General features: G+C 44.8%; 1 protein-coding gene across 1 annotated transcript in view; it reads right to left on the reverse strand.

Annotated features, from left to right (window-relative positions):
• Positions 1–3,172: 3,172 nt before the first annotated feature.
• Positions 3,173–23,277, reverse strand: part of LOC135908079 (uncharacterized) — an 83,884-nt gene continuing 63,779 nt past the window's right edge. Inside the window, exons 11-13 of the mRNA XM_065439821.1 lie at positions 17,655–17,699; positions 14,187–14,310; positions 3,173–3,355 (exon numbers count right to left, since the gene is read on the reverse strand). Of these exons, the coding sequence (XP_065295893.1) occupies positions 3,238–3,355; positions 14,187–14,310; positions 17,655–17,699 (287 nt within the window). The 3' untranslated portion in view covers positions 3,173–3,237. The remainder of the gene's footprint in view (positions 3,356–14,186; positions 14,311–17,654; positions 17,700–23,277) is intronic.

Here is a 23,277-nt window from a genome sequence, read left to right on the forward strand (position 1 = left end):
TTCGAAGTGAAAGTGTGGTGGAAGACGTGTTGTCCAGTTCTATGCGACACATTTAAAGGGCCCCTCACCTCTGTGTGCAACTGTGCGACGTAGGAACAAGCAGACAAAACGAAAGTCCGTTCCACTTGCTATGGCACATAGTGAAACAGACTCGCAGACACTCGATTTGTAGGTTTTATTATTTCTCCAAGCTTCTACTTGTCCAGTGAAGCAACAGATCAAACAGAAAACTGCCGTAGATCTGAATAATCCTCGAACATCACATGTGACCCAGGTGATGTTTCAGCAATGCGAATTACATAGGCGCACTTGCCTGTACGACCTCTACTCTCCAGCTGGGAGTGTGGCTTTCTCGAGACTGAGGGCGCGTGGCGTTTTGTTTGAAATTAGGCTGTTTTTTTGTGGTGCACAGGCACGATCGTCAGCGCACATTGTACACACTGCACTTGACTTTAAAACTCAAATCGGGTGGCTTATTTAGCTCTAAGGCTCCTATCTAAATACATTGTGGGAAGGGAGAAATCATTTTTCGAGACAACCATTGCATGGCATTTGATGCAGTTTGCTGGATTTGTAAGGAAAAGACGGTAGTGGCTATAGGACGCAATTATTATTTAGGGCGTCGATATTTAAACAAAAATTAACGAAAATACTAAAATTTCAAGCAATGCAACTACGAAATTTAGAACTCCAATTCTGCAATGAAAATCAATATCCCAATTTAGTGTACTGCGCTTAATTATAGATCTAAAGCAAAGATAATGGGCATATTATACAGTGCTCTAAAATATACCACTAATTTGCGTAATGATCTCGCATAAGCTGTAACCTCGTACATCAAATCTGTCTGCTTTAGACGACCTAATAAGTGCAGCTACAAAACTGTGATAGCTGTTTTGGTGCTGAAGTATGGATGTGTAAAATTTGTGCTTAAATTTTCTTTTTCTTTGACTTGCCAAATTTTGTATTTTTGTAACAAACTCCAGGCCTTAATTAAATCGCAAATCTGCTTGCTACAATTGCTGTAAGTTGACTCGCTTTCTGAAATTCAACAAATTTCACTTAAAAATCGGTCTGATGGTTGTCTCACAAAAACATGGCTGCATTTTACATACATCTGAATAGGTGGCATAGGAGTCGACCCTGTGCTAAGCCTCCTTTAAGCACACCTCGAAATGGGGCATGGGAGAGGGCTACTTTGGTTCGCTCGGAGTGTGATAAATCATGCTATGGCTAATGACTGCGCAGGAATACGTAGGAAATAAACTTGGTCCACTTGTTGCAACCGTTGCTTGCTGCACAATACAGCGAAGGTCCAGCTACTCAGCTGCTTCATCCACTTATTTCCTTGCGTTTGCAAAATTATGGGAGCCTGTTGTTATATTTCAGATAAAATGTATCGCTTCTTGTTGGAATAAAAAATGCGCAGGAATGAAGATTCATTGGCTGGGTGTACACACGCCATGCTGGCAAAAGCATCTAAGAAAATTAGCAAAATTAAAGATGCCACACAACTTTGACAATGCGATCTTTTGTTTTTTCTTGAGACCCACTTGCTTCATCATTGGTTAATGCGCAGAACAAGCCTGTCCAAGGTGCTGTGCAAGTACAAGGCTTCCGTCCAGTGAGAACCAGGGTGAGACCGTCACTGGGTCTTGTGAGAGTTGGGCTTGGGCATTATTAGGGTTGTCAGACGATCCCACCGCTGTTAACAGTTGTAGGAGTTGTCGGACGATCTCGCCGCTGCCACCAATTGTAAGGGTTGAAGGTCGTAGAGAGGAACTTGGGAGGAACTAGGTGAACAGGGTTTATTTACATATTAACATTTTGAACAAGAGATACATTTACACAGTCTATGCGTTACTCCCAAATGGAGCCCGCAAGACGAACATACAGCACACAGCTTACGAGCACTTACTTGGCTCACGAGTACATTTAGAGCACAGAGAACGACGACGAGCACACTCTAGCAGCCGACAATCGCTGCTTATAAGTACTCCGTTTGACGTCATCGCAGACTACATGCCTTTTTGGAGGAGGAGGGCTCACACACACGTGCCGCACAGGTTTCAGTGCTCTCTCGAGGGCAGACGACCTTTGCAGCGCAGTCGTCATGGTATCCATTGTCCTGCGTCCCCGTAGTCAGGTGGTCACGCCCGACCCCAGCCGGCGCCGCTAAATTCCAGAGCTGCCTTTTTCCTGTAGTCGCTACGTGTGTCAGCAGACTGACGAATCCTGGGGCTCCCGTACCGCAAAGCACCCTTTTGCCAGGGAGGCTCCCCCTGCCTCAAAGAGACCATGACGACCCAGCAAATTAACCAACAATGCACGGGGTGCCAAACGTGGCCAGCCCTGCTGTCGTCATCGATCTTTCAAACGCGGCACATGGTCGGTTAGCATTGTCGTTCTCGCTCGTTCTCTGAAGGGCGCCGCCACCGCGGGTCGGTCGGAGCACATGCAGCGGGCTGAAACAGCTGGCACGTTGCCCCCTCGGCCGGCCATTCCTAACAGCATGTAAGAAGGGGCTCAACATTGTTCAAAAGCGTTCAACTAAGAGAGGAACAGGTTGTCAATGAGAACGAGCAGCACTGGGTTTATTTACAATATCTACGTGAGGAGTAGAGGCCGTTGCGTCTCAAGTCTAGCATGATTGAATTGAAGCATGCCAGAGGAGCCGAAAACATCTGCTTAAATTCCTTTCATCTTCCCTATATCCCTAGGTCAGGAAAATCTGCGATCACACTTTCCTCCAACTGGAGCGTCCAAAGTTGCCTGAGGCTTCCCCTTGAGGGTGCGCATAATCACTCCGGCAATTTTGTTCACTGAACACAATTGGAGTACTGAACGGCTCACTGCAGCTCCAGAGAGAGGAGGGGACACGCATTAATGGGAGGGTTCAATTGACGTGTCTCGGCTCAAGGAATGGCCCAGCAATTAGCTGGTTCTTGGGACAGTCAATTTGGGTGGCTAGCAGCGGCCGTGACGAAACGGCACAGAACACACTCTCCTGGAAGTTTCTTTGTCCCAACATTGTGGTCGGCGGCCCGGTCGAATCCATCAACCACGTAGTCTTCCATCAAATGTGTCACACTATGGTGTAGCCACTGGTCTGACTGATGGAACGTACTGTTAACTTCACAAAGTTCACAAAGGCACCACAGCACAGCCCATCTGAAACCTTGGGAATGAGATTTTATTACTTCAAAATTGGCATACGTATATCACAAGTGCAGTGGATCAGACGACAAAAAGCTGCACATTCTGACTGATGCTCTCCAGCTGGTCTGCAAGCGATGGCAGCTGGGCATCCTCGTTGTTCATGCCGGCCTCTGTGCTTCCCTGCTCAGAGACCAACCTGAGCCAAATTGAGGTAGAAAAAAAGAAAAAAAAAACGATAACGCACTACTGATATGCTCAGTTGAGTGGAAAATAAGTAGAAACCACAGCAACATGAGCTTTTCTATGACCACTCTGCTTTTATAAATATGAAAATAATGATCCCAAATGTGAAATTACTGCATATTAATAACAGCAAATGGCAACCAGCTAAGTTTATTAATATGAGCCAAATGTTATATTCCAATTCTTTCAGTGGAATCAATTTCCAGGAGCAGCAGCAGCTTTTTCTTGATACAGCTTGCAGCCCTGGCAGTAGTTTTTGTTGGAGGTGACTTTGCAAGAACCATGAACGTAAGTGGGCAGCAAAGCTCCAAGAACCGGTTCACTGTATCGGCAACTGGGTGAATATTCGAGGCCCTCAATCAAAATTCTGCTTTTTAGGTTACTAGAATTTGACTCTCTCTCAACTGAAGCAATTTTAATTGAAGTGGCCAGCAGCTGACTCATGTTACGTTTTACACATAGCAGTTGAATAGGGAGTCGGCCCTGAGCTAAAGCTTCCTCTTAAGAGGAAGCTTTAGCTCGGGCCCAACTCCGACGCGGCCTATTCAAATACATGTAAAAACGCAAAAACGTTTTTCTGAGATAACTCCTGGACCGATTTTGATGAAATTTGTTGCATTTGAGAGAGTAAGATGACTTCTAGTGACTGTTGGAGGCAGAATTTTGATTTAGGGCTTGGATTTTGTTAGAGAGATTTTCAAAAATTCAGGAGTTTGAAAAAAATAGAAGCATGAAGATTACAAACTAATAGCTCTGCATCAAGAACAGATATCACGGTTCTGTAAACGGAAACCGTTAGATCATTCAAAGCGGACAAATATTATATGTCATTTTACATCTTACGTGAATTTGTTACATTGTTTACGAGTGTTCTGCAAAAGTTGTAATTACATAATAATACATTTTTTGAGGTTCATGTGTAACACATCAATTTTGTCCGCTTTAGATGTGCTGTCAGATACAATTCACAGAATTGCGATATCATTTTTTCTTGTTGAGTTACAGAGTTGTAAACTTCATAGTTTCGTTTTCTGAAAATTTGCAATTTTTGTCAATTTTTTATAAAAAATTAACGGCCTAACTCGAAAATTCGAAACCAACAGTCACTAGATTCTAAGTTTTTCTTTTAAATGCAGCAAACCCAGTCAAATTTGGTGCAGTGGTTGCCGAGAAAAACGAATTCTCCTTTTACATGTATTTAGATAGGAGCACCCGAGCTAAAGCTTCCTCTTAAAGAGAAACTGGCAATTTTTCGTTGTCACCGTTTTCAATGTCACTGAAACTCGCAGGGTGTATTCCTCTGCACACTTTCGTCATGTCCTCAAAAAAAAAAGCAGGTTTGAGAGCTGCACAGATCTTTTACTAATTAATTTAATTAATTGCCTCGAGCACCCTACCTTACCTCCTCATCAGTTGCAGGCCACATTGTGTATGACGTAAGGAGCAGTAGACGCAGAGCATGCTGGGATCATGCAGACGACAGTGACGCTAGCATGGAGGAGTCAATGATTATGAGCCAGTGCTTGGCGTGACAAATTACTGTCCCGAGCAGTTGCAATCCCTGTGACGGGCAAGTGATGGGGGGATGGCAAGTGTAGTTGCATTGTTACTTGTACAAACCACTCAAACAAAACGCAACAATTAAAGTTTGCTATCACAAGCGTCCTTGCAACAATGCTCTTCACGAGCACTGGATTGGTGCTACCCAGTTAAGCCTATCACAGTCGCCGAGTTCATGCATACACTGCTGGCAGACCTGAGCAACCGACCTGAAGCTAATTAAGCCATTAAGACGAAGAAAATTGCTTTCGTAGTTCAGTTTTGACCATGCAGATTTGAAATAAACCTTTCCTTATTTCGTACAGTGTACACACAAAACACTAGAAGTGACGACAATATGATGCGCTATCAACATCGATACGTTGCCATTATCAAAGGTGGCTAGTCGCTCTCGCTGGCACTTTCCTAAATTAAATGTGACTACATAGATGGATGTATTTTCATGTATTGTTATGCTAACTCATTATTGTGAACAACTGCCTCGTTCAGCTACCAATGGTGTCAATACTGGCATCGGCATTTCTGTAAGAAAACTGCGTTCTCTAGATTAATGATCATACGCACAAAGTTCTAATCTATGTCTACTTTATGGAACACATTAACTGTGCGTGTGAAGAGAATACAAAGAATGATAAGTAGGCAGCATAACAACACTCCTGTACTACGGTCTCCCACTTGCTGTTGTCAAATGTGCGTGGTCTCTCATATCAGCGCGACTCAGACAGGGTGTCTACCAAGTTGCCATTTTCAAGTTCCCAGAGTTTTCCAGGTTTTCCCTGAGTGCCTTTGTGAAATTCCCTGATTGACACAGAACACTGTCTTATGTCAAGACGGGCTGACACCATGTCGCCTGATGCTGTCACTCTCTAGTAAGCATGTTAAAAAACTTAAAGAAAAAAAAAACAGGCTTAATCCAGTTAGAATAGTAAGGAGTAGTGCTTATTTTATTCAAAATAGAAAAGTGAAGGAAGGAGTTAGTAAAATGCACAGCGAATAAAATATATTGAAAAAAAAAGGTAAAGCCCATTGCAAATTGAGTCGAACATCTTCAGATATGAATAAAAAGAGATGCATAGGGAAGAAAATATTTTCGAAAATGAGCTATTTTTATCAACTGACAGCAAGCTAGTTCGTATTAGGCCTAAGCTTTGTCAGAAGTGAGATTCTCTCAGCAGCTGGAAAGTCAACCTCAGCTGTCCTGACATACTCTCAGCCCACGCACAATGCCTCAGTATTGCGTTTCACTGCCCTAAAGAGCGCTTGTCTGTTATATTTGTTTCCTTGTGTCCTCGTCTTTTTCGCGCTGTCTAACCTCAGTTATAAGTATGAACCAACTAGCCCTCATCACAGCGCTTGTCTGTTGTATTTGTTTCCTTGTGTCCTTGTCTTTTTCGCGCTGTTTAACCACAGTTCTGAGTTTATTTTGGTTTGGATGAGGGTCACCTGCATGTCGGCGTCAGCTAACACTTTGCTTTTTGAGGTCAAGCTCTTTCAAAGAAGTGGCGACACAGTTCCTTTCCCGTTCATTCCTCAGTGTGACGGTCCTTTGTTCTCCGTCCTCGTTCCGCCATGCGTTCGCTGCAGAGGCCATTCGAAGCATCCTCCTGGTCAGTTGTACAGTCAACGTCCGATTTTTCTGACTCTCTAGGGTCCGCAAAAACATTTGAAAAAAAGAAAATGAATGCATGTCTTTTACTGCCCTCAAAGGCTCAAATCGCCACAGGCACGTCCAAAAAAAGCTTTGGAGGCCTGCCAGTACACTTAGGCATATCGGTGTTCGTAGTGTGACAGGATATGGCGGGTGCATGCATGTATAATTAAGGAATACGTGCTGTGTCCCGTGACAATGCCCTTCCCCACGCTCGTTAGGCTTCACTGCAATACTTCATGTATCTTCGCTGCGTAACACTTCTGTACTGAGGCGAAGCCTTTCAGGAGCTGGTACTATGCAACGCATGGTGCTTTCTAATGTTCGAAGCCATTCGCGATGATTACAGGGACGGATTACAGGGGTGATTACAGGAGTCGGTGCCATTGCTCACAGTGGCACACCCTTTCAATGAAAAACACGGCACCGAATGGCAAGAACCTCAATCGCAAACGTCGAAGCAGCTAGGCCTCGCGTTGGTGCGGTGGCGGCTACGGCTGCCAGCGGATGTGCGTGCGAGAGCGCCGGTTTGAGGTGGCATAATCGAAACGGCGGTATTGCTGCTTCGGACTTCCGGTCACGGCAAATCGGACGGCAAATGGTTCTTGCGTCCGAAATTTCATACGTTCTTATGCATTAACCCTACGGGCATGTGGTGGTGCCGCGAAGCCTTCCAAATTATCGGGCATGTCCCAAAGATCGTTTGACTGTACACCGGCAACTCCTGCAGCCGATGACACGGTGCCAAAGACGGTTCATTACGATTCCTCTCTTTTACTCGACTCAGCATTAGGGCGACTTTCATTCCCTTTCAATGAAATGACAGCTAATTTTCCCTGACAGAATCACAAATTCCCTGCGAGTTCTCGGTTTTGGCGGTTGGTAGACACCCTGCTGAGAGTGATGTAACGGTGTTTAGCTGCACAAAATCTGCATGTTTTGATATGTTCCGACATTAATTGATGTCACCGATTAATGGCTACCATTATATCTCAAGCGTACGACGAGTAGTCACTGCAACTGCTGATGTCAACAAATGCACTGGTCAGTGCTTTGGACTGTCAGCGGCGTTCTTGCGGGATACAAATGTGGAAAGTTGTGCTCCACATCTTATAATGAGCATGCGAAGTGCTTCCCTGAGAAGGGGTAAAACACCCAAAATAGCAAGCAGCACGTATAAAATTGGTGCTTGAAGCTAGCCTTGGTCTTCATGTTGCAGCGCGACATGTTGTGCATGGGCGCTGGCTCTCTCAGTAGCGGGTTGAATGCAAACAGCGATTCGTGGCTATTGAATTCTTCAGAATCATAGCTGTCACTGTTTGACAAATCCAACGAGCTGGTGCAGCTGACATTGTCACCCGAAGGTACTGCGCGGTCACCAATCAGCTGGGCGTCTGCCCTTTGCCAGTTTTGTTCGCCCTGTGGGTAAGACCGACATGCCTTGCACGTTTTACCCGCTGGTGTACCTCTCGTGACGTCACACGAAGAGGTTCGCTAGGCTGCTTGGTCAGGTTTTGGTTTCGTTGTGCTTTCTTGCTTATTTAAAGTTACAGTTAAACGTCAATATAATGAACTTCAATATAATGAAATTCTCAGTTTAACGAAGTATTTAACTTTTCATAACCTCTTGTCCATGGAACACCATGTATTTAGAGCCTCAATATAACAAAGTGCACTTGTATGCGATTTCAATATAATGGGATATCACTGCCGCTGCTAAGGGATGCCGAGACAATAAATGGAAACTTCCGTGGATGCAGATGGTCAAGCAAGTGAATTAGAAGCAGCTGCTTGCAGGCACCTCTCAAATTGTGTGCCGCGCGACAAGAACACTCGCCGAAATGGGGCCACATCGTGTTCTGTGTAAAGTCCAAGTCCGATAAGATCCCATTGTGCCCCGCGTGCTGTGTGCTTTAGGTGCAAGTGAAAGTACTTTCACAGTACAGGCAATAAACTTTCCATTTTAAACATTAAAGGGACGCTGAAACGATTTTGGCGATTTTCTACAAACATACTGAGTCGTTAGAGTAGGTCCTTCTGATCATTAATTGACACATCTAAGTGCTCTGCGTAAAGCGTGTAATTTATTATAACGTTTTAAAAATGCACATCGCTGTCGATCGCAGCGCAATGCTAGGCGGAATTTTAAGCCGCCCCTACCCATATGATGCAAATAACCCATATGACGTCAGATGGGCGAGCTATCTGATTGGCTGACCAGGGCGCGTGGTCGATAATTTTTCCAACTTTATGGTGAACAAATGATGCTCGTAATAGTTGGAATGTTAGTTACTTTGTTTTTGTAAAAAGAAAATAACTTAAAGAGAATACACAAGAATAGTTTTTTAGTACACTTGAGCATTTCCGGCACACAGCAAGTGTCGTCTGCTTGTGTTACAACGTGCGCAGTCTTTGACGAGAGCTCCGCCGTCAGTGTCGATCAGTCTTTTCGTGAGCACGATGAATCACCCTTGTTGCATTGTGGGCTGCAGACGTAGCGACTGGAAAGATGTGAAGTTGCGAAATCGTGTCTCTCTGCAAGGCAGCATACGAGCGAACTGGCTGCTGCGCATCAGACTGCGGCTATCCGATAGGCGCCAGGATTTGCGCGTTTGTGGCCGTCACTTTACAGCGGAAGATTACTAACGCAATAGCGTTGCGCAAGTCCGGTATTAGGGCAAACACAAGCGCAAGGGGACAGGGTCTGGCCGCTTGACTGTGCCGTAACGGGATGAGCCATGAGATGAGCAGAAGGGTAAATGTGAATGGTCTGCACGGTGCAGCCACCTGGTGTCACAGAGCTCAACCATACACAGTAGCAGCAACGAAGTGCATTCTTCTTTGCTGCTGGTGTGTATTTTTTGCAGGAGTGTAATCATCAACACGTTGTTCTTATAAATGTTTAAAATGTTTTACACTTGGTTAGAGCAATATTAGCGCTTCGTTTGACTGGTTAAGCGCTGCGCCAACAAGTGTCTGGACAGTGCAGACCGATCAGGCTGCTCACGTACGTCTACTCTGAAGTTCCTTCATCAGCTTGAGTTTATGCCTCCAGTCATTTGCCGAAATGACCAGCTTGCCTGTGGTTACCGTAATACCGGCCACCTTCGGCGCTACGACAGAATGCTCGCAACGCACGCTGCTTCGATGGCTCTCGGTCGACGGCCAAGCGGCCAGCGGAGAGGTCTCGCGCGGGAGGAGGCGTGCTCCAACAACCGGAAGTGGACGATGTGACGTCGCATCGTGACGCAGGACCAGTGAAGGCGGAGCTTAGCGCCGCTCGCTCGGCGAGCGAGTTGAGGAGGAAAGGCATGGCTAGGGAGGAGGGTAACTTCTAATCGCTTGTAACTCCATTAATATGTAATGCTTCACTTAAATTGTGGTGCGAATGTTCTACTTAAGCTGTACCCTATGCGCCTACAAAATTTGTCCGAACCGTTTCAGGGGCCCTTTAATGCAAGAAGCCTTGTCAGCAATTTCTCTAAATTTCTTTCCTTGTTCTTGTCTTACTCGCCACATATTATTGGTGTTACTCAGACCTGGTTACAGGATGGTGTGCACGATTCTGAAGCAACCCTACCTGGCTTCAAAGTGGTTCGGGGCTACAGAAAATTCGGGAAAGGAGGCGGTGCTGCTCTATTTCTTCAATCTCACCTCCACTTTTCTGTACTCCCTGCCCCACCTGATACTGAGTCTTTGTGGTGCAAAGTCCAACTTGAAAATATGTCTGATTATAGGGGTCGTTTGCCGTCCGCCTGGTTCTAATATGAGTATTTAAACAAGCTAGGTGAATTTTTGCATAGTTATAATACTTCTTCATCCAACGTTATCTGCATGGGTGATTTTAATGCTCCTGGTGTTGATCGGTCTTCTATGAAAGTGGGCGGACACGAAGTAGTAATCGGGTGGGAGTTGGTCCACATTTTATTGTCCTGTGGCCTGCACCAGATCATTCAGGATTTCACACAGCAAACTTCAGTCCTTGATCTGGTTTTTCTTACATCTCATTTTAATGCCGGTTATGAATGCGATGTTATTGATGAAATATCTGACCACAATGCTGTGTTAATTTTAGTTCCAGGCATCATCCCTAAATCCCCACTATATCTATTGCACATTTCCTGCTTTTAACTGTGCTGATGATTTGGCAATAACAGACGCCCTATGCGATTCTTCTGATGAGTTTGAACTAATAAAGCACATACCACTAATGATACTGGTATCCTGACCAGTTTCTTCGAAAATCTTGTCAGTAAGTGTATCAAACTTTTAATTCTCTTAAGAACAAAGAAAAAAAAAACACTGAAATTCTTTGGATGACTAGGGACCTCTTGCATTTATCACGTCGTGTGGCCAGATTACGTCGATCGAAATGCTCTGGCGACTCAACAAAACTCATGCAGTTCGATAGCGCTAAAAAGGAACTTTGTTCTAAAATGGTTTCTGCAAAAGAATTTTATCACAAGGTAACCTTGCCGAAATTAATGAAGACTAATCCCCATAAATTTTGGAAAGCTATCCTACCACCTTGGTCACCCTCGGACACGTTAATAATTGAGAATGTTGCAGTTTCTAATACGCAGACAGTAGTTCCTTTAACACCTACTTCCACTGTGTCTTTACGACTGATAACTCGGTCAACCCCTGTTTTTAATTCCGAACCACACCCTCCAATCAAGGATATATCACTGTCTCCTGAGGGTATACCTAACTTAATCCTAAACTTAGACACCAAGAAGTCGAGTGGTCCTGATGGTATCCCGGCTGTTTTTCTTGTTCGATACTCTCTTTGGTACAGCAGATATCTAACAATTATCTTTAGAAAATCTCTCTCAACTGCCACCCTTCTTCCTTCATGGAAACTTGCTTCAATTCTCCCCTTAAGTCAGGTAATGTTCAATTGTTATCTAACCATAGGCCCATCTCCTTAACAGCACATTCATGTAAATTACTGGAGCACATTATCCTTAAACATATTATAGAATTTCTTGAAATTAACAAGATTTTATGCACTTTCCAGCATGGTTTTAGACATGGCCTTGGCACTATAACACAACTGACAAAATTCGTTCACGACATCAGCAGCTCTTTAGACATAGGTGACCAGATTGATGCTATTTTTACAACTTTGCAAAGGCCTTCGACACAGTCTCACACCCTTAACTTATGCACGAGCTGTTCGCTATACTAAAAAATGCATCCCTGGTTGGCTGGATATCGGACTTTCTTTCCCAGTGCTCACAATATGCAAGTTTCAACTCTACTAGCTCATCTTTGATGCCTGTTTCATCAGGGGTTCCTCAAGGCTCTGTACTGTGTCCTATTTTATTCCTGCTTTGTATTAACAATCTCCCTCCACACACCTCAGTTAAAATACGCCTTTTTGCAGACGATTGCATTTTATATCATACAATTAAATCTCCTACTGATCATGTTGTCCTTAACAATTCTTTCTCTGACTTCTGTAACTGGTCCAAAGCATGGCAAATGAATATCAACTTTTCCAAAACTGTCTCCATGACCTTTACACGAAACTCATGCCCTTTCTTCTTTGCCTATGCCTTTAATAATAGGAGTTTAATTAGAGCGTTCAAATTCAAATATTTAGATATCCTACTAACACACGATTTGTCATAGTTGAAACACATTGATGTAACCTGTAACAAGGGCCTTAAAAGACTAGGTTGCTTACGTCGTACACTGCATCTCGCTCCTCAAGAAACTAAACTTCTAACATATAAAACCCTCATCCACCCCATCCTCAAATATGGCTGCCTTGTATGGAATCCACAGAGACACTGTGACGTCAAAAAACTAGAATCAGTGCAAAAAAGGCAGCGTGTTTTGTTTGTAGGAGATAGGACAAGCACTTTTCGCCGTCTCTCTTCCCCTACTTGGTCTCACTCCTCTTGCAGAGCATCACAAACTTGAGTGCCTAAAATTCCTTCACACGTTAATCAATTCTCAGCGTCTCTCCTCTCTAGATAACTATTTGACTTTTTCCAAACCCTCTTCTACGATGAGTCACCACACTCTAAATATCTCAACCTTTTTTGCTCGCACTGATTCCTTTAAATAAATACAGGTTTTTTCCATCAACAAGTGAAGTCGAATTCATTACCGGGCAACATCCCCTGAAAAAATTCACGCAAGCTTGTTTATAAATGCTTGTATGTTTGTTGTTCATCCTACTCCTGCAATAGCCTTATTGAGGCTGCACTATGTATAAATAATAATAAATAAATAAAGTGTGTGAGGGTGAGACAAGAATTATGGTGGCTTCACGAGTGCTGCCTTGCTGCGTGAGCAAAGGGAAAGAGGGAGAGGGGCGAAGCGGGGGTAAGCTGGCGCACGTCTCGGCCACGGCTGCACATGGCTGTAAGCAAGGCTGAGCGCATACGCAGCTGTGCATCCTGCTTTAGAGGTCATCTGCCACGTGTGCAAAGAGTGGCCGTGCTGAGACGGCATGGCACCATGTAAGCTATCTTACGACACATTTAGTATAGGAGGTTGCGTAATCTTGAGTTGTGGTGACCCATTAGAGCAAGAGGCAGACGAAGCATTCGCTCCCCGCTGCTGGCGCTTTTCCTGATAGCGTTGTCTCAGTGAGGGCGACGCTATCAGCCTCGGGGGCGGAGTGCACGTGAAAACATGGCTGGCTTCGATTAATTTGTACTGCTGTGAAGATATTGACGTATGTGGCGTGAAACCGTATCATTCGTCGGCGACTTCCAAATTTATCAAAATGAAATGTTTTCTCATTCAAATTTGCTTTTTTGTTTGCCCGATAATTCAGAAAATTTTGCGGCCCCTTTCCTTGTAAGAATAATCGATTGGCAACTGTACTTCTTTGCATAAAAGGCCGAATTTCAATACGAGATTTCAATATAGCAAATTGCTGATTTTGCCTAGATCGTTATATCGAGGTTTAAATGTATTTTCGAATTTGTGGAACAATTCTACTATCAGACGCATGACAAGCGGGGTCTCGAGGACCTAAATATTTCATTACCTAGACATGGTCAAAAACTCTAACGGAGTTACCCCTTAAGGGAAGTATTTTGTCTCTGCTGTGTATGTCACAGGACAGCTGGCAAAGGAACTTTTGCACATGATTCCTTGCAACTTTTGAAGGCGCCACTCATCTTTCACGCTTGGGGTGGAAGTGCCCCAGTGTGGCAAAAGTCTCATGTGCAACTTCAATGTCTTTCTTCTGCACCATGTAAATGAGCAGCTCACTTGACACTTTTCATGTAGCGAATGCAAATGCATCATTGCCTTTCCCTTCTGTTGACAATGGGGCCCATCTTCTTCGCTTAGTAGACAGTGAATTACTCTCTTGGATAACCATTCTCTTCCAGAGAAGGCAACCACATCAGAAAGATTAAAAAGGCCAAACTTCTGTGTCATAGAATAGTATGCTCATTTTCAACTACGCAAGGCAAGAGGCAGCCAGGAATTTAGCGAAATTCCGAGACGTGGACAACGGTGTTTTCGCACTCAACAGCGACTTTTGGCAGGCCTGAAGAGTGAGCAAACCCCAGCTGTTAAGCGCGTTTTTCTGCACAGTGCTGACCTTCGCTCCCCTGGCCTGGGTGCACCGATTGGCCTCAGCTCCTTGAAGTCAAGGCTCAGGTCAAGCCTGCCGGCAGGGGATCCAGGCAGTGCTCCGATGGGCATGTCACTCCACTCCATTGGAGCTGCGAACAGAGGCAGCACTGCATTGTGAGGAGTATTTATCCACAGCCTTGCTACAAGAGGCACCACGTGGTGGTGACATCATGCCTTTGCCAGTGCCTGGAACCACGAGGATCTCCTGTCAGTTCTCGAGCACTTACCTATTTATGACAAACACTTCCAAGGCCCGAAGGCATTACAGGAAGGAGAAGGAACAAACATTATACAATAGAATGAAATAATAAAAAGTTGGAAGGCAATTCAACGTCTAGCTGAAGTCGACGAAAGACAATGTCTTCTTGGACGAGCTGGGGGTGCAAAATGGGTGTATGACCTCCAACAATGTGAGAGCTGTGCTGGAGCAACACTTGACCAACATCAATTAAAAGTTGGATCGCCTTCCAAGATTTTTTGTCACCAGTTATCACTCATCAGCTTTGTCCTTAGCTGAACTACAGTACACTCCCTTTAGGACGAACTCGAACGGACCATGAAAATTTTTTCGTCTTATCGGAAGAATAATCAGAAACATGACCAGGTGCATCCAAATATCTTCAAAATGGTAAATGAATTAGATTTAAGATGGGGGGGGGGAAATGACATAAAAAGCATTTGTTTAGCTCAACTTAATAGAAAACGGTTTTCAAGTAGTTGCTTGGTTTCATCCAGTTTGTGATGGACGTTTGGCGCTTCTGTACAAATCGGCGAGCAGCCACAAACGATGCCATCCCGCCTAACGACCTTAAAAATCATTCTGTGCCATCGTGCTGCTGGAAAAAGTTCACTATGGAGTTAACGCAGGCATCTGCTACCTACAGGTCATCGGTGCAGGCTTCAAGCTAGCACAAGTACTAAGGAGCACGCTGAGCTTGCGGCAAAGCAATGCAACCTAGATGAAAGTCTAGGTGACGTTAAGTGAAGTGGGGAAGGAGAAACGAGGCGAAGCATCGCAGAGGAGGAAGGTGGGCGAAGGCACAGTGGGTTGACCTCCTCTGGCAGTTGTTAGAGGTTTCGTTTGCAATATGGACGTACTGAGTTCGTCACATGATAACATCGTCCTCATGCGCCGTACGCTGTTAGTGCGATGGTGAGCCGACGATGGCGGGTCAATCTTGCATGCGTGAAGGAAGAAATGGGGGGATCGTACCGTCTTCCATTGCATGCATGTCACTGGGAGGGTAGGGTGGGGGGTGCTGTACTTCGGCAACACACGTTTGCGCGGGCTTTATCTTGAATGTGATCTGCTTTGGGGACACAGTCTAGGTGGGTTGATGGCTTGTAGCTTTGTGTGCGCTGTGTTCTCACCGCTCAGTTTGTGGTGACGCCATAGACAACGCGAAGGTCACTTTGCTTGCTACTTCTGCCGCAACTCCTCATGCAGTGTTTTGACAGCAAGCATCCGCGGTCAACAAGTGTGATGCATTCATGTTTGCCTGTGTGTGCCGACGCTATGCTTTAGTTAGTATGCGAATGTTTACAAGGGGGCTTTCTACTCTGGCGGCTGCTGCGTATGGTGCGGCTGTGCAAGCCCTGTCTTGAATAGGATCTGCAACGCGGACAGTCGAGGCACACTGAGGGCCAATAGTTTTGTATGCGCTATAGCACCCAGGCGCTTGTGAGTCACCCACGTTCATGAAGTGAAACGTCACTGTCTCTTTTTGTTTCCTCCTCTTGTTTTCGCCTGTGTCTGCAGGCGATGTGTGCCACAGGCCTCCAGTAGGGTGCCTGGATGCGCGCGCCCCTGGGTACGGCGCATCGAGGCACCCTAGCCTCCGGGATTGGTAGCAGTGGCGGTCACCCCGAATGTTCGTCTTAACGGAAGAGCACGTTTGAGGCGATTCGTTTCAAGTGCACTTTTTTTTTTTTGCTTCGAGTCTATGGAAAATCAAACAAAAGGTCCCATGTTGTTCGTTATACAGTGAAACCTTGTTAAACTGTAGTTGGCCGGAGCTCAGAAATGTATGTACTAAATGGTAGTACTGCTTAACCAAAATAACACGAGATCGCCCACTTACCTGTCAAAAACGAAACTAAAAGAGTGTGATGAAAGGGCAAAAACATGCACTATTTATTCACTTCGCGTGACAAAAGTGCTATTTTCGTGATGCCGTGGCGGCCTACTAGCTCCAACAGCAGCCTCAAACTTACTGAAGCTGCGAGCGAGCTTTTCAGCCAGCCCCCTCTTCTCGACAAACACTCGCATGGCAGATTCTTCGTTGATGTCGCAAATTCTCTGTGCACGGGCCCAGTGGCGCTGCAGAAGTCGCGGGTCGCCTTTTTCATTGCGGGTTGCTGTTCTTGTTGCGACGACTGCATTCACGAGGCTGACGCTGACATAACGCGCATCTTCTGCCACTGTCGGACTTGAATTGCCCGTGCCGTCGTTCTCCTTGTCGTCCTTATCACTGTCATTAGGCGACACTTTGGCAACAACAGAGGCAACGATGGTGAAAAGTCGAACCTCGTAGCCGACATCTCTTCGTGGTCGCAGCAGCGCTGCTGAGCAACTTCTTCGCATTCCAAATGCTACACTGTAGTCAAGGGTAGATCCCTGTTGAGTGCCAGCACCAACTTCCTCGTGCCACGTTCGATAGCAGGAACAATGTCCAATTTTTCTTCTACGTTGAGCACCGAGTGTTTTTTATCCGAGCTTCGTCATGACGCGAGTCCTAGCTTGCATGGCGCCATGACACTCCATGGCACGGCACCGAAATTATGTTGGTGTTGATGTGGCTTCAGGCCCAAATGCACAGGGCGCTTGGAGGCCGTTGTTCTGATCTTTGAGGCTTGTTGTTCTGCGGGGCTGCCAGATGCCACAATGCACTGCCTTGATTGCGCGAATAAAAGTGGAAACACTACATGTTAACTGATATGTACGTATTAAGATGGTACGGTTTAGCCGGATGCAAAACACATTATGTTCAACGGCTGCTGAGTCGGGGATTTGACTTTACTACTTTTAAAGCGAGACTACTGTTTAAGCGGCTAAGGTTTAAGGAGGTTTTACTGTATGCGAGAATTCAGCTTAACAGAGTTCATCTTAACGAGAGTTCACTGTAGTTTGAGATGAGCCCATGAAAGGGGCTAGAAACAGACGTCAGATATAGAGATACACAATAAGGAATAGTGACAGTAACTTGCCAAGGAAGACATTGTCTTCGATAATAAAAAACTGCAGTGAACAGTAGGCATTGTGTCCAGCAAACACAAAATAATTAAAATTGGCAGCAAGGTGAAAGTTCTGAGAGGAAGCATGCGTCACACAGAAACAGCACTTTCTGTCATTTGATATCTTGAATGTACCTAACGACTGAGGCAAATTTAAATGCTTCAAGTACAGATGAAAAGAAAGAAGGGAAAGGCTTACTTCGAGGCAGCTTCCAGGCTAGCTCCTCAAAGCCATCTTCAGACCCTGAAGATGAGATATGACAAACAACACAACTGAATTAGTGAAATAGTCAACCAAACCTTGCAAGCAATGACAAGTACAAGAAGACACTATACGGAAGGGTTGAAATCTGGGCCAGTTGGTACATACTTGAACGAAAAAACCAGTAAAAAACACAAAGGACAAGAGAAGAAGTTCACGACACAACGACTGGACTATCAACTGTGGTTTATTAGAATTGGTGTAGTCCCAGCAAGGGCAGCAGAGCATGCGCAACCGCATCATCACTTATCACGTTAGTGCAACCGCATCATCACTTATCACGTTAGTACAACCTCGGTGCGCTTACAAAGAAAAAGAATTTGAATTTCTAAGTCGGTCCCGATAGAAACGGTGCTGTCTTTTCATGCTACGTGATAAGTGATGATGCGGTTGCGCATGCTCTGCTGCCCTTGCTGGGACTACACCAATTCTAATAAACCACAGTTGATAGTCCAGTCGTTGTGTCGTGAACTTCTTCTCTTGTCCTTTGTGTTTTTGACTGGTTTACACTATACGGAACTCTGGTTACATATGGCTCTTTTCGTGTAAGTGAGGCCCATTTCAATGGCAGCTGTCGTGTTGTGGGTCCTATTGATGCCTGTAGCATTGCACTTGCATGAATATCACGAAACCTTCTTTTTTTTTTATTTTCCAAGACATTTCCAGCTGGGAAAGATATTCTGGATCATACAGTGAAATTGTGATAATTCAAAGTGCTCTGCTGGTCCTGCCAAAGTCCTATGTATTTGAATTAAGAAAAACTTCAAAAAACCATGCAACAGTTATTTCAAACAACCACTTTTCGGACAAATCAACCCGAGGCAAAGGCGAATGTTCGAGAGCAGCATGCGCCCTCTTTTCCTATGCGGTGGGAAGGAAGCCCCTAGCGTGCATTTGGTCATGTCACTGCCTGCTCATCTGACCCCTAACCTTCCTCCCTTCTGGTACGCACTTGTTTCACATTACCGCACACTCACCTGTGCCCTCCTCGTATAGTGAACGTGCGATCACATCATCTCCAACATTAGACGCACGATGGTGCGTGTCGAGCCACCATCCTTCTCGGCTCACCATTGCACGTTCTTCCCCACACCCTCAGCGACTGCACATGAGGCACCATCTTATACAGAACCTGGACCTTTATACGAAAATCTAGGCTTCTTCCGGTGCATGTTGTGCGCTAATGGAGGAAAGATAAGACTTTTTCAATGTGAGCCCACTGACAGTTTTGGTTTTGCACACTGTACCGCACTACTGATTGGATGCTCTATTTAAATTGACTCTACTTAGTTGGAATTCCATTTTATTTGAATAAATTTTTGGTCCTTCCTTGGAGTACGAATTAGCGAGATTCTACTGTACACCACAGTTCAAACTGCACGCAAAGTTTAAACTTCTCTTATTTACGATTTCACACTTTAGGGGTTGCCTTTAAAGGGCCCCTCACCAGGTCTGGCCATTTTGAGCTGACAAGTGCAGAGCATACATTGAGTAATAACGATCGTGTCTGCAAAGTATTACATCGTTAGGCACCACGAAAAGACCTGAAATTTCAAACCGAACACCGTTTTTTCTTCTCCTCGCGGCCGCCACGTTCCAAGCCAGATGGTGACATAGTTGTGCCCCTGTGCCTACATAGTCGTGTCCACAGTGTGGCGTCGCTCGTGGTGACACGTGACTTCGAGAATTATTCAACACATCTGTTATGTGCGCGATCTGTTGCTTGAATTGACAAATTGAAGAGAAATAATAAAACACACAAACGGAATGTCTGCATGTTTTTTGTTATACTTTGCACCGAAGCAAGAGAGATGTACTTCCATTTCGTGTGCTTGTTCGCACGGTCGTGCAGTCATGTGGGCAGGTACCGAAGCTGTCATTGCGGGATCATGCTCTGCGATCCGCTTGTTCTGCCTCAGTATTCGTGTAGCACTGAATTATACCGCTAGTCATGTTTCCTTGTGCACAGCGTGCAAAATTGTGCACTACGCGAACGAGACAACAGCTTGCGCGCCAGAAAGAAAAAGCAAGGAGAAAAGAAAAATATGCATATGCGTCACGCGATCCTCGAGGTTTGGTATGGGAGAATGCAGAGAAGGAATTTGCTTGCGAAGGCTAGATGGTGTGAGTGGAGAGAGCGCCCTGCTTGGCAGTGGAGCCCACCTGCTGAAATCATCGGTTCGCAGCACTGGAGTATTTCCATCTCGGCTATTAATGAGCCAAATTGAAAAATTTTTTTGCGGCAGAACACTCCCTCGAGGACAGGTTACTAACAACTTCCAGCGTATAACCAAAATTTGCTATGGTGCCTGGTGAGGGGCCATTTAACAACTGTTGTTAAGCAGCATGAGGAAAGTTTGGCAAAAGCTGAAGAGTGGTGTTGCATCCACTATGCGGAGATGCTGTTCGAAGGGATCCCCCTTACCTGAGGTTGAAGAGGCCTTAGTGTTGTTGTAAAAAAAACCTCCGACACAAAAATTTCAAGTCAGCAGCGCCCTTCTCGATGAAAAGGCATAAGTGTTTGGAAACCAGCTGAACTATGAAAATTTTTCAAGCAGTAAGTGTTCGTTGGCAAAGTTTAAGCCTTTCAAGGTCAATGACGTAAATATACGGCGCCGCGAACAAAGCCCAAAATGGCCAATGCTGTATATTTACGGTGCCGCCCGTATGTTTAAAAAGCGTGCCAATATCCTAACTTTTTCTTTTGTGTCATGTGCTGCCGCTATGTGGGAATACAGGGAACTTTCCTTTTCGCGCCTCCCTCTCTCGGTTTTCGTTGCATGGTTTGTTTTAGAGAGTTTGCTCCTGCGCGTCTATATAATACCGCTCGTGCATCAGCGTGCGCGGGCGGTTTCAGTTTCTTGCGCTTGAAAAACTGAATGCTATCCTGTTACTAATCGCTCAAAGGGTGGCCGCTTGTTTCTCGCTCATTTAATGCTCAAAAGGGTGCGCATAGGAAGGATGCCGCCATGCATGCGTTTCCGTTGCTTTTTTTTTTTGCGGGGGGAAGATTCGTGAAAACTAATTGCCTCTGGTTGGCGATAAGATGAAGATTAGAGGAAGTTTGTCACATGTTTTTCTTTTTTGACGGGCACACCACCACACAGTTTTCTTGAATGCGTGCACCTATGCAGTTCGATTATGCTATGGATGTACATATTAGGGTAAGAGCAGAAACATTTGAATTTTGCGAAATATTCTCGTGTGTGCATTTTCAAAGCCTTGAACTATAACAATGCATCAAATTTTCAATTCTTATGAGTTTATTTCCTTTTCTATTGTTGTTATTCATTAATGAAGAGTACATATATATCGATGCAAAATATTTTTTTTTCCCTTTATGGTCACCCTAGAAAAACTAAGGTGAATTTTTTTCGAAATAAGTCCCCGTGAAGAATTGGAATCTGCAATAAAAAGAATCGGCCCTGGGCAGTCGCATACGGCGAAAAAAATCTACCCTCAAAGGGTTAATGCCTGCCACAACATAAGTGCGTGGGTGGTGTGCAGAAAGGAAGCTGACCATGCTACAGAAGGAATTTTTAACTAGGACGAGTTGGCACTTTTTTTTACCGACTTTTAAGCACAAACGTCGGCATTCAAGGACGTAAACTGTATTGGTGGCAAGCATGCCAGAGACAGGCTACCAGTCCCTTTCGTGCTCAACGTGACCAGAAGCCAGAAGCTATCAGCAGGTATGTGAACTTGACTTCTGACATCTCTGACAGCGAGACTGTTGCCGCTGTTGCACATTGTCAAGAGGAATAATGATGACAACGGCAGTGATTTCAAAGCGGACGATCTAGGTCTGACTGATATGGAAGCTGCAGAGGCCTTGGCTGTCTGTCATGAGGACATTTGCCAAGAAAAGGGTTTCATGAACAAATTAGCTCGAGGTCTCTCAGAATTCGGGGCTGCTGCTGTTGCCGCAAGGCCACTGAGGCAGCAACTGAAAATTACTGACTTTTGGTCGACTGTGACAATAATGTAAGCTGGGTATTTTCTTGTGAAATTTACTACTCGTAACTTTTCTTCTCTTTCAGAGGGTGACTAGCGGCTAACTTGTGGTTTGTCAGTTAAGGCGTACTACTGGTTCATCATCATCATCAGTAGTCTATTTCCCGTCCACTGCAGGACGAAGGCCTTTCCCACGAATCTCCAATTACCCCTGTCTTGCGCTAGCTGATTCCAACGCGCGCATTAAAATTTCCTAATTTCACCACACCTCCTAGTTTTCTGTCATCGTCAACTGTGCTTTCCTTCCCTTGGTACCTATTCTGTAACTCTAATTAATAGTTCTTAGTCTATCTGCCCTACGCATAACATGGCCTGCCCAGTTCCATTTCTTTTCTCTCAACGTCAACTAGAATACTGGCTATATTCGTCTGCTCACTGATCCAGCCTGCTCTCTTCCTCTCTTAACGTTAGGCCAAACATTTTTCGTTCCATCACTCATTGCGCGGTCCTTAACTTGTTCTGGGGCTTCTTTGTTGACCTTCAAGTTTATGCCCCGTTTTTCAGCACTACTGGTTAGTACATATTTTTTCTGCATCCCCACCAGTTACGCATTAAAGAGGTTTTACTGTTGTAGTACTTATCAGACACTGTCAGTAGCAGACAATGTTGAGCGCATTCTGTGCTGTCAAATGTGCGACTACAAGAGATCTCAAGATGGAGTGAGAAAATGTCATCTGTAGCTGACAACATTTCGTGGTTGTGGGCATATACAAAACTTTACTGAAAAAAACTCAGTGGGTAAGGCCAAGGAATTGCTGCAGAGCTTCCGTCAACACTCTCCTTACGAGCGATGAGATCTCCTCCTAGTTTAATGCTGTTTTGCATGGAACAATAGGCACCCCATGAGCTAATCACTGCTTCTATTCGCCAATGTTATTGTCAGAATGTTTATTTTTTGATAACTTGTTTGCGGTGATAAGACTGAGGTAGAAGGTACAGTCAAATACTACCGCAACAAGATTGACAGGGCTCATTAGCACTTTTATTTGTTGCGTAACTTCGTTGATGTGAAATTTACAAACAATCATGAATCATGGAATCTTGGAAGAACACTAACATAATCCTAATCCATAAGAAAGGGGACGCCACAGACTTGAAAAATTATATACCGATCACCTTACTTTCCGTTGCCTACAAACTATTTACTAAGGTAATGGCAAATAGAATCAGGAACACCTTACACTTTTGTCAAGCAAGGGACCAGGCAGGATTCCGTGAAGGCTGCTCAACAATAGACCGTATTCACACTATCAATCAGATGATAGAGAAATGTGCGGAATATAACCAACCCTTATATATAGCTTTCATTGATTACGAGAAAGCGTTTGATTCAGTCGAAATCTTAGCAGTCATGGAGGCATTACGGAATCAGGGTGTAGACGAGCGGTATATAAAAATACTGAAAGATATCTATAGCAGCTCCACAGCCACCATAGTCCTCCATAAAGAAAGCAACAAAGTCCCAATAAAGAAAGGCGTCGGGCAGGGAGATATAATCTCTCCAATGATATTCACACCGTGTCTACAGGAGATATTCGGAGACCTG

The sequence above is a fragment of the Dermacentor albipictus genome, chromosome 5, assembly GCF_038994185.2.
Source record: "Dermacentor albipictus isolate Rhodes 1998 colony chromosome 5, USDA_Dalb.pri_finalv2, whole genome shotgun sequence".
Taxonomy (NCBI): Eukaryota; Metazoa; Arthropoda; class Arachnida; order Ixodida; family Ixodidae; genus Dermacentor; species Dermacentor albipictus.